Source organism: Camponotus floridanus, unplaced genomic scaffold (assembly GCF_003227725.1).
Source record: "Camponotus floridanus strain SB8 unplaced genomic scaffold, Cflo_v7.5 scaffold31, whole genome shotgun sequence".
NCBI classification, from domain to species: domain Eukaryota; kingdom Metazoa; phylum Arthropoda; class Insecta; order Hymenoptera; family Formicidae; genus Camponotus; species Camponotus floridanus.
This window is the reverse complement of record NW_020229448.1, coordinates 116306-131657: the sequence shown is the minus strand read 5'-3', so window position 1 is coordinate 131657 and position 15352 is coordinate 116306. Positions and strand designations below refer to the sequence as shown.

The 15352-nt window shown below is 33.8% G+C and overlaps 3 protein-coding genes across 4 annotated transcripts; 1 reads left to right on the top strand and 2 right to left on the bottom strand.

The window, feature by feature from the left end:
- Window positions 1–72: 72 nt before the first annotated feature.
- Window positions 73–6425, bottom strand: LOC105252347 (ATP-dependent RNA helicase WM6). Of its 2 annotated transcripts, none has more exons than XM_011259677.2 (10): window positions 6362–6425; window positions 5155–5391; window positions 4741–4961; window positions 4257–4440; window positions 3935–4053; window positions 1961–2092; window positions 1577–1723; window positions 1316–1453; window positions 220–337; window positions 73–134 (listed from the first exon to the last, which is right to left on the bottom strand). In XM_011259677.2, the coding sequence occupies exons 2-10, from the start codon at window positions 5357–5359 to the stop codon at window positions 121–123; spliced, it is 1278 nt and encodes a 425-aa protein (XP_011257979.1). In that variant the 5' UTR covers window positions 5360–5391; window positions 6362–6425; the 3' UTR covers window positions 73–120. The 2 variants fall into 2 exon arrangements, with proteins under 2 accessions (XP_011257979.1, XP_011257980.1); XM_011259678.2 differs by having other exon boundaries at window positions 5155–5368; window positions 6362–6418.
- A 1815-nt stretch (window positions 6426–8240) lies between these two features.
- LOC105252346 (N-alpha-acetyltransferase 30) lies at window positions 8241–10616 on the bottom strand. The gene is made up of 3 exons (XM_011259676.3): window positions 10337–10616; window positions 9699–9874; window positions 8241–9437 (listed from the first exon to the last, which is right to left on the bottom strand). Exons 1-3 carry the CDS (start codon window positions 10614–10616, stop codon window positions 9120–9122), a joined length of 774 nt encoding a protein of 257 aa, XP_011257978.1. The 3' UTR covers window positions 8241–9119.
- Window positions 10617–11259: 643 nt separating this feature from the next.
- Window positions 11260–15207, top strand: LOC105252345 (coatomer subunit gamma). The gene is made up of 6 exons (XM_011259675.3): window positions 11260–11389; window positions 11743–12847; window positions 12919–13498; window positions 13705–14018; window positions 14104–14302; window positions 14539–15207. The coding sequence occupies exons 1-6, from the start codon at window positions 11350–11352 to the stop codon at window positions 14923–14925; spliced, it is 2625 nt and encodes an 874-aa protein (XP_011257977.1). The 5' UTR covers window positions 11260–11349; the 3' UTR covers window positions 14926–15207.
- The last annotated feature ends 145 nt before the right edge of the window (window positions 15208–15352 follow it).

Here is a 15352-nt window from a genome sequence, read left to right as displayed (position 1 = left end):
TTTTACTTAAATGCAGTTTTAGGTACTATATTTTTATGTCTTATATTCAATAATAAATATATACTCAAATAATGTGCTTTAAAAGATTTTATTGCAGTTTATATATTGTCATAGGGCAATTCATCGTCCTTCAACTAAAATAAAAATTACGATTAATATAACACAACATTCTTAGATATTTGATAGTTGGAAAAAAAGAAAAAAAAAGCAATTACTTACTATATGAAGCAAGATCAATTTCGTCTGGTAATTCTGTTATATTTACATCAAACCTTTCCTGAACATCATTTAATATTTTTGCGTCACTTTCATCGCTCACTAATGTAATGGCAAGACCCTAAAGAAAATGTTTCCAAGTTAATAAATATATTTTTCTATACATTTTATCTATTAAATAAAGAAAAAAGTATACACTATGAAAGTTCCTCTGAGATTTAAAATCGTCCTTGTGGTTTAAATTAACTCCCACAAATGTGAGTCAATATTAAATATTTTGTTCTCATTTTAATTTTATCTCAGTGTAGTGCAAACATATATGTACAAACATGTAACTGGAAAAAAAACCCGAGGCATAAGATAAAATAAGAATCTAAATCGAAAAATTCCGAGCCTTTTTTTTATCTGAGCTTCTTTTTCGTTTTATATAGTGTTAAACTTAGCTAATCAGCATTTGTCTGTAGATGAACTGTCTCGCTACTCTCGGGTCTTCCCTACTTTCTCTGCTTTCCATTATAGACAATCATTATATGCTCTATGTTCTTTTTTTCAGTTACATATATATGTTATTTGTTGTGTGTGTGTGTGTACACACAGTTATACATACATACATATCAGGATGTCTCAAAGATCCCAACACTCAACATGAGCAAGTAAAATGAATAGAACGATAAACTGAACAGAAAGTCCTTTATCATTCTGCAATAATTATTGAAATGATAATTAATAAGGATTGAAGAATGAGCGCGCGTTTCGCACGATTAGTTTGTAGTTTGAGATATATGTTCTAGATGTATCAACATCGAATGTTATACAGTAATAAAGTTTGGTCTTGTGTAACCGACTTTCATCTTTTCGTCGCTCGACGCTTAGAGCTTTACATCCAATGATCTAGCCGGAATGCACGCTTATTAATCAATTCTTTTTATTAATTAATATTTCAATAATTTTTATAAGAAGAGAAGAATTGCAAAATAGTAAAAAAGTTTTTAGTTTACGCGTTCTATTCCTTCACGAATGTCGACACAATTTTTATGAGACATTCTGTATATACTTTTTCAAATATTAAAAGAATTAGAGTTAACATTAATATTATTACCTTTGTGCCAAAACGACCAGCACGCGCCACTCTATGTAAATATGTATCGGAATCTTCTGGCATGTCATAATTGAATACAATATTCACACGTTCTATATCCATACCTCGTCCAAACAAGTTTGTTGCTACCAAAATACGCTGAAAATAATGTTATTCCTTATTTTATATAAAAGACTTGTTTAATTTACATTAGCTATCCTAGCTAATTACACTAGCTATCCTAAATCAAGCTTTCTGGAATTTGATGGATAAATTATTTACCTTTTGAAAATCCTTAAATTGTTGATATCTAGACAATCGCTCTTCTTGTGTCATGCCTCGATGAATTCCAATTGCAGGAAAATTTTGTTCTGTCAGAAGTTGTGCTAAAGCCATGCATCTTTGGACAGACTTAACAAATATGACAACCTATATACAGAATTCAATTATTAATACATAAAATGCATCGTGTTATATATATCATAATAAAAGCAACTAATTTAAAACAATTTTAATGTAGATATTTGGAAGAATCTTGATCAGATTTGGTGGGTAATGATAAAACAGTCATCATGAAAGAATAAGAAAATTCTTGCATCATCATGTAAGGATTCTTTCTGATGAAAGAAAACATATTGTTAGATTATCTTAGTTTGCAAAACAAACCTGATTAAATTCGAGAACATCAAGTAGTTCAAACAATTTCTTATTCTTCTCATTTTCTTTCAATTTGACATAATGTTGCTGCAGACCGTTTAAAGTGAGTTTCGCTTCGTCATCGACATAGACTTCCATGGGCTGCACAAAGAACATTTTTTTGTAAGATTAACAAAATTCTATTAAATCAATTATAGTGCCTATGTAATTCTCAGACTGTGAGAGTTTGTAGTTCTTTAAAATATTATTATTTTGCAGTCTGAAGTTTGTGTAATTAAATATGAGAAAGACTGTGAGAAGGGACAATATACACACATATTAACTAAAAATCAACAAAAAAATAAAAAGTATACTATCCCTTTATAAATGGCTATATCATTTTTCACACAAGTTTGTAAAAAAAAAATATATATATATATATTTTTAAGAGATTTATAAACCACACAAAAAGGAAAAGAAGCCAAAATCAGTTTCTTAATTGTACTATTTGAATATTTTTTCTTTCTTTAAAGAAGACTAGACGCGATTAGATTTGTTTTAATCACATATACATATACATATATATATATATATATATATATATATATATATATATATATATATATACACATGTGTACGTATCCTTTAATAGCGAAAATCTTTCAGTATAGACTTTCGTATTTCATTTGCAGAGTATATGCGGAATAATCTCGTCGATCGGGATTAATCATACAGATTACATACGGTCCGACGATTTCCATCTCTGGGTAGTGTCAACAATGAAAATTCGGCAGTTCAGCCCAATTGAACTTAAGACGGCGCACTCGCACGTGAGAGAACGTTCAATCCACTAGCCAATGCCGAATCTCTTCTCCCAAATTTCTGGCACATTCAGATGCCCAGACTCAATTCGTATTATTTGGTATATTCTCGGTTTTTCACTTAAATTTTAACACTTTTGGTATCCGCGAAGAATCGCAATTTTATATCACTCGTGCAAAATATAAAGAATCACGGTACGAAGATTTGCATGTAGTTTTCACGTGACTTTATCCCTTTCTATACAAGAATAGTATGCTCGATTTATACTTTTCATCTTTTCATACATCCTCACTTCTACTAAAAAACTGTATAGAGCAATAGAAATCTTTGCATACAAAGTAAGAAAATCTTAATATAATGTTCGAGGAACATGCAAATACGTTAATTATATATGCTACGCTTTCAATTTAGACTTTTTTCCCTCCAACTATAATCCTAATTTATTCCCCCAGGTATCCTCTTGTATCTTCTTTCTTGAACTCTTCTGTCTTGAGGTTGTCTTGAAATCTTCTTGATCCTTTCCCCCCACCCACAGATTTGCAATTATATAGATCCTAATTTTATTCTATTAATAGTCACAATGATCATTATCAATAAAAATGCAGATAGAATATTTTATATCCCTCATCTTTTTTCCCATTATTCCCTAAAAGACATTTGTATCTTTATATACTGTATTGCTCTTTGAATGCGTAGCAACTAGCAAATTAAAGACCTTTATCATCGATCAAGACTCTAAATTGGATCTTTTGTTTATGCCATTTTAAGCAGTCAAAGAATCAGTTAAAAAACGCCTTCCACATATATGTATAGATATATATATAAATATAAATATATATATATGTATATATATATGTGTGTGTGTGTATGTATGTGCGTATGGGTGATGTGTATACATGTGACACACATACATCCAAAAGTTTAGACTTGGAAGGAGATATCATGTTTGGCACGAGTGTCGAGCATATGATTGTGCGCCGTTTACGAAAGATACCGAAAGGGATTCATTTCGAAACTCTGTACTTCGGTTTCTTTGACGTGGCGTATAAGTCGCGTCTAACCCGCGCATGCGCCGACAATGATATTTCTAATGTAGGCTGAGCTTTGTCCTGGATACAAATACGGGACCAACGAAGTAGAAGTAATTGTAGATCGAAGTGAAGAGGAAGATTGTGTAATTACATCTTGCATGAACTTTTTGCAGACAGGACGTATTTCCTTGGACAATGTGGCGCTGAACATCATGACTTGTTTGCTATGTGGCGTGCTTCTAAATATTTCCTGTACATCTCTGCGCATATCTGTAATAGCAGTAGGAATTATTTGCATTTTATTCAAAATAACATGGTAAAAAAATAAATTTTAAAGAAATGCTCAGTAATTGGGTAGTGGTAAAGCGTAGTCATCATAGTATAGACTAAGATTATCTTGTACATCATGTAAAGATTCTATCCAATGATAAAAAATGTAATTTTGAATAAGTTTTAAATTATTTATAACACACCTAGTAACTCGAGCATTTTGTCACATTCGTCGAGTATAAAGTGTTTCAGATGCTTCAAATTCAATTTCTTAGTCCGCACAAGAGCGAGGATACGACCAGGGGTTCCAACAACAATATGAGGACATACAGTTTTTAAGACTTCTTCATCTTTCTGAATAGGTAAGCCACCGAAAAATACACCAACCTATTTAAAAAAAAATTCAAATTATAAAAATCAGACAGTGATATACTTTCACATTTTTTTATAAACGATGAAATATAAAATATTAAATGATAATGATATCATGTGACTAATAACAATATTAATAAATATTTATCAAAGAAAGTTTAGTTTGTATTTATTTAGAATTTGACAAAATAAAAAAAAGAATAAAAATTGAAAAGTTGCGCAACATTTATTATTCTACTGATTTGATATAGCTTATACAGTTTATATACGATATATGATATAGTTTATATACAATTAAAACTTAATAAAACTTACTTTCACATGTGGCATGTATTTGCTAAACCTCTCATATTCTTTACTGATTTGGAAAGCTAGTTCTCGGGTATGACACATCACTAAGACATAGACTTGATTTTCTGTTAATTCCAGCTGTTGAAGAGTAGCTAATACAAACACAGCAGTCTTCCCCATACCAGATTTTGCTTGACACAGTATATCCATACCAAGCACTGCTTGAGGAATACATTCATGTTGCACTGTAAACAATAAACATTTATATTTCACTCACATGTATCGAGAAGAAGATATGGCTATAAATATTAGTAAGAGAGTATCAGAAACAGTATCGATCACGAAACTTCAGTTGTCCCTATCTTGTGTTACAAAATATTCATCATTGTATTTCTGAGTGAACTAAAATAAAGTGGAAATAAATAATACACTAATTACCTTCAGATGGATGTTCAAAACCACAATCGACAATAGCACGTAAAATCTCTGGCTTAAGAAGAAAATCTCTAAATCCACTGCTGTGGATAGAGACATATGTGCCCTTTACTTCTTTGTTCTTTGCAGGAACATCTCCACTTCCATCAACAACTTGTTCGGTTTGTTCTTCATCCTCATAATCCAAGAGGTCATCATTATCCGCCATTATATCGTCCTGAATTCAATACAGTAAGATTACTGAAATTAAAATTTTCAAAAATTAGATACATAATAGTGTAAATTGGAAATGCATCATTTTATATATGAATTAAGAAATCAACATTTTGCTCTCTTTAATAAAAGGAGCAATTAAGATGAAAAAGAATAGATTACTATTAGTTGACCAAGTCCATTCAATCTTTTTAAATATTTTTTTCAGCTTGTAAAATATATATATATTATAAAGATTACATTATAAATATATGCAAAATATTTTCATATAAATAAAAATCTATAATAAATCTATAATAAATATGACTGTTGCTACTAAAAAAATAATCAATTGCATATGAAAATTATGCGTCTAAAGAGATTAATGCCACATGTATGTATATATAATTGCCTTTTTCACTTATTTTAAAATAATAAGTGATAAGTTTCAATAAATATATGTTATATGTATCGCGCTTGTTTTCTGTGACTAATAAACACGATCTACAAAAATATTTTATTATTTATCGAAGGATATAATGATAAAAACATATTTTAATATTATTTTATCACCATTGCATTCTCGGACAAATAACGATTTTGTCGAAAAAGCGTTCGCGTAATGGCCGTCGTTTTGATGCCATGCTATTAACCGCGAAAATGCTAAACCATTGAATTCCGTTCGTAAAGTTACACAATTACAGAAAATCGAAAGCAAATAATTGTATAAAAAGAGACAAAGAAAACAATTGTATAAAAATACACACATCATTCACAATATATTTATCGAAACATTTCACTTTCTTGGCGGCAACCATCCGCCGTCCGGTGTTTAGAAAGGGACGCTCGTGCGTCGTAAAATTTACTTTAGTTTGCAAATGTATATTCGATCTAAAACAAAAACCTATAGAATTCTACGAAAATTTGAAAAATCACACAATGTTATTTCATACATTTTATAAAGGGATCGCTTTTATTATCGACGATGCAAATTGGATTACAAAAGCTCCTTACTCACCTTACAACGTACAACTCCGGTTGATTTCGAGCGACTTTGGCGAATTCCGATGAATGACGCTGACCGATCATAGATATATATATAATACATAGAGGGAGCATTAATCATTTTTCGGTGGCCGATTGACCACGTCGCCAATTGGCTAATTGAAAATAGAAGTCTCTGATTGGTCAATCGGCTAGGGCCAATCGTAACGTCGTTAAACGGAACGCTCCGATCATCTTCGAGTTGCGCGCGGACAAGAAGCGATGCGGAAGCCAATGATTGCATTTAAGGGACTCAACCGTTAAGTAGCAATCGAAAATGGGAGCTTTCCAGCAACGACACAGAGCGACAGAATATCATTGGCCACATTCAGCGGACTCAACAGTTGGGAAACATTACTAGATTTTCTGATGTAACTCGACGCTGATTGGTCGGACCTGAAAGTAAAGACCAATCATATTCGATTGCTACTTAGCGATTATATCCGCTGAATGCGGTCAGATTGAAGATTGAAATTTGTCCAATTAAAAGAATGAAATTCAACTTTTTTTTCTTCTTAAAACGAAAAGATTAGTCAAAACAAATTTCAATCTTTAATTTTCAATCTCAATGCATAATCACACTACCAGTTGCGGTTGAAATTAACCCATCAGAATAAAACAATTTGTTGGCCGGATACTCTGATTGGTTAATTCTTTTCTTATAAGATTCATAATGAAAACATTTCTCTCCACGTCTATAGTTTTTATTTTTTTGCAAAATAAAATAAATATAATCTAATTAAATAAGTATAATTCTGTGAAATAAATAAAATTTCTAATTTATCCTCTGCTATTATTTTCCTGCTCTTATTATCCTCTGCTATTATTTTATATACTTTTATGTTTGCATTTTGAGAAAATATGAGTAATAAATTTTTAATTAATTTTAATACTTTCAATTTTTTACTTGATTAAAAAAAAATGATAATTTCCCTCTCGTTTTAAATATATACCGATTGATATAACATATTTTAAATAATTAATACTTAGAAAAAATAGTTTAGCAAACTATGATGGTATGTATCTACACCAGTACTACAAAAGCATACATAATTAGAATGTACAAATTATTTGGAAATACATATATCTTACTTTCAAGTAAACGTGACACATAAACGGGACATGTGTAAAAACATTTATGTATTTTTATTAACATTTTTTACATTTTTAATAGTTACATTATGATCTGTGCTTCGCATTTATTTTATACAAAGATAGATATAATGGGTTGACAGTAATGCATACCACTCTCATCCGCGTAAACCGCTCGAAGCGTTGTTTCTCATATTTAAATTTTGTGGAACAATAATTTCTTTTTCCTTTTCATCATTCATTTAATAATATACACACTATATACATGTGTGTATGTATATGTGTATATATATATACATACACACACACACACATATATATATATACATATACATATATATATATATATATATATATATATATATATATATATATATGCATATATTAGTGTATATATTATAATTTTAAACGGAAATATTTTATCTAAAGTTTTGTTGTTGTTCATTCGCAGAGTTTGTGTCTTTTTTTTATCTTTATTTCTATTAAACTGCTATTCACACTGATGAAAACGTACACTTGACGCAACGTTATATGACAGTTGTCTATAATGGGTGACATAATAGTTTTAATATAGCATTATTAATGCAATTTTACTTTTATTACACTAAAATAAATTAAGAAACTGAATTCAATAATGAAAGATAATAAAGAAAAAGATATATATACATGTATGAATATCCCTCGTGTGATCCTGTTAATTATTTCTTATTATTTTAAAAGTATCTCATAAATTATCTCTTTCAGTTTATTTTCTTTTTATTATGCACTTTGTACAATTTATATTTGTAAATATTGGAATCTGTTTCTATCATTGATTATATTAGATTAAAAAATAGCAAAATTAGTGGTACAAAAAACTTTACTTTTATCAATATTCATGCTAAATTTTTTTTTCAATTTAATCTTGTTCATCATGTTGTTATGTTTACCTAATAATAAAACATATCTATATTTATAATCTTGTATAAAATTTTCATGCTACTAAATTATAACGATATAAATTTCTTTCAAATTAATTATAAAACATGCTCCAAGATGTACATTTGATCAATGTGAGTCGCAGCAAAATACATTGATTATTTTCAGTACATTTTAGTTCACTCCTTTCTCTTTCTTTCTTGCTATCACTCTTTGCTTTTACATCTTCAAGCTGCAATTAAAATTTATCTCGATCACTGACATTAATATCAAAGAAATTGCAGCAAATTTATAACAAAGTAACTAACAATCGGACAACAGTTAGGCACTATTAACAAATTATATATTCTGTTTCGCATAGACATATAGTCGGTAGGCTGTTAAAGATTATTAGAGTGGATTTATCTTTTATGAAAAATAAATTCATAGTCCAAAATATATAATAGGAATTATCTTTTATCTCAACACAAAACTATCTGTACACGCAACATTTAAATTTTATAATTAATAACTAAAAAAATCACAAAAATGAAATTTTTGAAAATATTGAAACAATAAACAGCGCAATATCACAACTGAAAATATATTTGTGCGTGTAGAGACAATATAATCTCTTTGACATTAATGTCGCACATTTGCCTGATATAATAGAGCATAGATGTTATACCTCTTCAACATTGTAATTATTTAAATACCTATTGACACAAGCATGTGGATGAATTTCACCTGAGCCATAATTTTAGTCGCAATGCATCCACGCCGTTCAAATAATATCGAAATAATCGTTTATCACGCACAAATCCAAGATTCTCGTATAAACGTAGCGCTGGCCTGTTAGTGATTTCCGTCTCCAAAACTACCTCGTCCGCGTCATCCTTTACCATCGCCTGAATGGCTCGCCTGACGAGATTCGATCCGATCTTCCGTTTTCGAAACTTCACATCGACAGCTAGCATCGCAATATAGCCGCGCTTTATCACCTTCCTATGGATGTCCAGTTTGCAGACGATGGCACCGACACACTCGTCACCATGCATCGCCTTGACGAACAAAAAGCAAGAGTTTTCTGTAAATTCTACACCTGAAAGTCAAAAGAATCGAACCAAAGCTGGCTAAGTTCTTTTTTGTTCTTTCACATTATCCGAAGCCATTATTAAGCCGTATTTCGAAAGCTCCGGCGCAAATTATACAGATAAAACTTGTAAAGTCATTACTAACATTGTAGCACTCGTATAATATTATATATATCAAGCATTGCTCGAATACAACAATAGGCTAAAGATCTTCTAGTGCGCACATACCAGGAAGCACAATTTCGGCCAGTTATGAATAAAATATCTATATGTGTAAATAGAATATGGTTCACTTAGGTCCTTCTGTATTAATTTCATAATATCAGGCATTTGTAGTTCGCTCATATAGCTAACATATTGGATATCGTTGTCTTTACTTTCCATGGATAATGTTTCTGCTTGTTCTGTAACACGACGAAGAAAGTTTTTACAAGTTTTAGTTCATCCTCAGTATTCTACAGATACGATATATCGTACAAAGACAGGTACAAGGAGTAAACAATTATTGTGACGATTAATTATCTAATTTTTCACAAAAGATACATCTCAAACTTGACATACGTATTATACATAAAGATAATGAAAGATAATAAAAGATAACTTTGTTCGACGGACTAGTTTGTTTTAGCATTTCGGAAGCAAGTTGACACATTTAGCAGGATATCAATAAGACAATATAAAGCCCAAGTACTCCGTAAAATTTTTTATAGCGACAGACAATATGCGATAATAAACGAACGCGGGAAAACATTCGCGTGTATTTTATTCGCATAGAGAGTGTTTTTCTTCTCCCGTCGCGCGTACAAGTTTATCTATCGCATATGTCTCTCGATTACGGACAGTTGGCGAGAAAGCACCGCACGTACCATGTTGGTTTAAATGACTAGCTTCCATTGTTTCGGATTGCGGGGAAAGATCGGCGACATCGGCAGTTCTTTGCGGAGAATCGCAGACACCGTTCACTTGAGCTACCCCGTTAACGTGAGGCTCGTTGCAAGCCTCTTCTGTTTTGTTCAAACTAAGACGCGACTTTATATCTAGAGTCGCGATGTCTGCAATCGAATTCCGTTTCTTTTCTTTGATTTTTAACGCCGCCGCTTCCGAATCACTTACTTCCGCGTTACCCTCCACCTTGTCAGTTTCCATTTTTGAATTTTCCTTTTACTTTTCAAAATATTCCGCACGCCAAGGAAGACGGAGGAAGTTCTCGGCCACTGTCTTCGAGGCACCGATCCCTTCACGACTGTCAATCGTGCGCGTGACGAGACACAGTGGCATGAGAATTTTCACGTGCAACGAGATTCTTTCAATCGAATTTTCATAATTACTGTCATTTACGCGGTCGCCGGATAATGATTTTATCTCAAAATACGGACATCCGACGTAAACCGCTCGACGAAAGACACCATATTGGATTTTCTACGGTGACTACTAACAATCGCGGAACGCGATATTCACGAGAGTTTCGACCACGAGGGACAGGTGAGTCGTGTTATCTCGTGACGCGAGAGATTGGCCGCATTCAGGTGGGTAACGTTACTAGATTTTCCGATGTGCTTCGACGCCGATTGGTTGGATCTGAAAGTGGAAACCAATCATGTTGGCTCACCCCTACCTTCCGCTGAATGCGGCCATTGGCTAGAAGGATAAAGGCTCTAGAAATTTTCTATCTACAGCCAATCGCGTAACTTTGGCCAATCAGCGTCGAGCAATCGAATTACATCGGGAAATCTAGTAATGCAAATTACCCAATTGTGAGTCCGCTGAATGCGGCCATTGTGGTGGTAGAAATCAGTAGAGGCTAGAGGCTACAGACACGTCGAGTCGAGGTGACGTGTCGTGGCATCTTTCTGTTTTTCGAAATTTTATTCGCGTCAAAATGATTGCGTTTAAACGGGATAAAAAGGAGGAAGAAGATGGTAATTATTGTTAATCGCATTGTTTGCATTAATTGTGCGCAAGTTAAAAATTGCACGTAGATTATTATTATTATTATAGGTTAATCTCTCTCTCTCTCTCTCTCTCTCTCTCTCTCTCTCTCTCTCTCTCTCTCTCTCTCTCTTTCTCTGACAGCCAGCTAGTAAACACATTTATGTAAATGTCAATGAGAAATTTAGCTTTGAAGCCTATAAAGAGTTTTATTATTGTACATGATTTTTTTTTCAAGAAAATGTACATCTTCACCTATTGTTGAAGATGTTTAATATCGAATTATATTTAATTACGTATAATATTAAATTATGTCATACACTTGTCTTTCTTGTTGAAACAGGTGGTGGAAATCCTTTTCAAAACTTGGAAAAGACTACGGTTCTTCAAGAAGCGCGTACATTTAACAATACACCTGTAAACCCAAGAAAATGCGCCCATATTCTTACCAAGATCTTGTATCTGCTCAATCAAGGTGAACAATTGGGCACGATGGAAGCCACGGAAGCCTTCTTCGCTATGACTAAACTATTTCAATCGCGCGATGTCATATTGAGACGATTAGTTTATCTGGGTATCAAGGAATTGAGTTCTTTAGCCGAGGATGTAATTATAGTTACTTCCAGTCTTACGAAAGATATGACGGGAAAGGAGGATTTGTACAGGGCCGCTGCCATCCGGGCGCTTTGCACCATTACCGATGGTAGCATGTTGGCGGCCATCGAACGATACATGAAGCAAGCCATAGTCGATCGTTCGCCGGCTGTATCCAGTGCCGCTCTCGTCTCCTCTCTGCACTTGACGAGCGTGTCGGGCGACGTTGCGAGGAGATGGGCAAACGAGGCGCAAGAGGCATTAAATTCTAGTAACGTGATGGTTCAATATCACGCTCTGGGTGTCCTGTACCAAGCGCGTAAGACGGATAAGCACGCGGTGATAAAACTGGTCGCTAAACTTATGAAGACAAGCCCAAAGAGCCCTTATGCGGCATGCATGTTAATTAGAATGGCGTATAAATTATTGGACGAGGTAGACGAAGGCGAGGAATTGATAGGCTTCATCGAATCGTGTCTACGTCACAAATCCGAGATGGTGGTGTATGAGGCGGCGCACGCTCTTGTCAATCTCGGTCGAAGCGGCGCCAGGGAGATCGGGCCTGCGATTAGCGTCCTGCAATTGTTTTGCGGCTCGCCGAAACCGGCGCTTCGATTTGCCGCCGTTAGAACTCTGAACAAGGTTGCGATGTCTCATCCAGCGGCAGTCACGGCGTGTAATTTGGATCTGGAAAATTTAATTACAGACTCGAACAGATCGATTGCCACTTTGGCGATCACTACTCTTCTAAAAACTGGAGCGGAAAGTTCGGTGGATCGTTTAATGAAGCAGATTGCTACATTTGTATCGGAAATTTCGGATGAATTTAAAGTAGTTGTAGTCCAAGCCATCAGGTAAATTTGAAATGCTGCAAATTACTTTAATAAGTGGTCTTTCTTAACGATAATATGCCTTTTTTTTACAGGGCTCTGTGTCAAAAGTTTCCTCGTAAGCATGCAGTTTTGATGAATTTTCTTTCCGCCATGTTGAGAGACGAAGGCGGACTTGAGTATAAAGCGGCGATCGCTGACACTATTATAGCCGTAATGGAAGGGAATGCGGAAGCCAAGGAAGCGGGGCTCGCGCATCTCTGCGAATTTATCGAGGATTGCGAACACATTTCTCTCGCAGTTCGCATTTTGCATTTACTCGGTCAGGAAGGTCCAACGTCGAAGCAACCCTCGAGATATATCCGTTTCATTTATAATCGCGTTATCCTCGAAAGCGCTAGCGTGCGAGCCGCAGCTGTTACTGCTTTAGCGCGTTTCGCCGCCGCTTGCCCGCCTTTGCTCCCGAACGTCTTGGTGTTACTATCGCGCTGTCAGTTGGATTCAGACGATGAGGTTCGCGATCGTGCAGCTTACTACTGCACCATCTTACAGCAGCAAAACGATCCAACTATGCTGCCGTTGGTACAACCACCCGCGTTGTCCGTGCCGAGTCTAGAAAGAGCCTTGCGAAATTATATGCAGACACCTATGGAAGAATTGTTTGACATTTCTCAGGTTTGACATTGCTCTCTAATTAATTTTTTTCCCTAAAATATCGATCGTAAAGAAGACAAAGGATGTGTTATAGGATTGTCAATTCATTTGACACATGCCTTTTCTCTTTTTTTTTTTCTAACGGAAAAGGTTTCCGATTAATTTAAAACAGAATCTATATATTTTTCATTATTTACTAATGACTATCGTCGAATCATATATTACAGATACCTCCAGCTCAGACGATAGAGGAACCAGCTCAAGTGGAAGTGCATACCACTATCAAGCAACCTCGTTTGACCAGAGAGGAAAGCTTTATGGAAAAGTTATCACAAATTCCACATTTGGCTATAATTATTCGAGATACGTCACTCCTTAAATCTTCGTCGGTATTTGAATTAACCGAATCTGAAACGGAATATAATGTCAAATGTATCAAACATACATTTCCCGAGTATCTCATTCTGCAATTTGATTGTATCAACACTCTTTCTGATCAGCTCCTCGAGGATGTAGTAGTAGCCGTTGAACCTTCTGAAGGGTGATTATCAATGTGATTTTATCTTATATATATATATATTTTTTACATATTTTTGCGGCAAATGTAACGAGCCATATATTTCCAGCTATTCTGTTGTATGTGTGGTACCATGTTCACGATTACCTTATAACGAGCCAGGAACTACTTATACGGTATTAAAATATCCGGAAGATGTACATGCGAGCGTAGCTACTATTCCTACGACTCTTCGATTTATGGCGAGAGATTGCGACCCAACGACAGGAATACCAGATGCAGATCAAGGATACCATGATGAGTACATGGTAAGAAAAATTAAATTAGTTTTTATAATATTAATGAGAATTTTTATATTCGTATGTGTATTTCTTATCATATTTGTGAATGACTGACTGGCAATGAATATCTTTGTGATTGAGAGATTGATATTAGAAAATTATTTTTAGAAAAAGTTCTTTCGAGAGAGCAACATATTTGCTTGAATATTTTATTGATAACAATCTTTATCATATTATCGAAATTGTTATTCTTTACATTTTAGTTGGAGGATTTAGAGGTGACTCTAGCCGATCAAGTACGCGGCGTTGGTAATAGAGGCTTTGATTTTAATACTGCTTGGGATACATATGCTGCGAAAGGATTTGTCAAGTTAGAGGAAACATTCGCCTTGGGAGCTTCGGTAACTTCTTTGGAAGGGGCGATTCAAAGTCTTACAGGATTTTTGGGTTTGGAGGCTGTGGAACGCAGTAATAAGGTACAAAGCGGAGCGGCTGCACACAATTTGCTTTTAAGCGGCGTCTTCCGAGGCGGAAAAGAAGTATTAGCACGCGCAAGATTAGCATTGAACGGAACACAAGTTACAATGCAGCTATCTGTTCTTTGTCAAGATCCAGATGTAGCTGATTTAATAGTTTTGTCTGTAGGATAGATTACATAGAATAATTTTTAATATGTTATTCTTTTTATTTTGTGTCTTAGAGTTAATATCTATATTACTTGACTTTTCATCAAGGAGTACAATAATCATTAAACAATCTTCTAATGAATACAAAGCAACATTGATACATGTTTTGTGTTGAAGCGACTTTGGTCAAATTTTGTACTATACAGAGTAGTAATCTGCGTTATTATGATAACCGCGAAACATGATACTACATTTATGTAAAAAATAAAAGATAAAATTTTCTCATGCATGATTTTATTTTAAAAAAACGACTCTAAAGACTAGAAGATTAATAATATGTATTTCGTCTTTTTGAACATTAAATATAATTTAAATTAATATAAATTATCTAAAAAGTTAATCTTAAATCAAATGAATAAAACTTAATATTCTTTATATTTTAAAAATAATA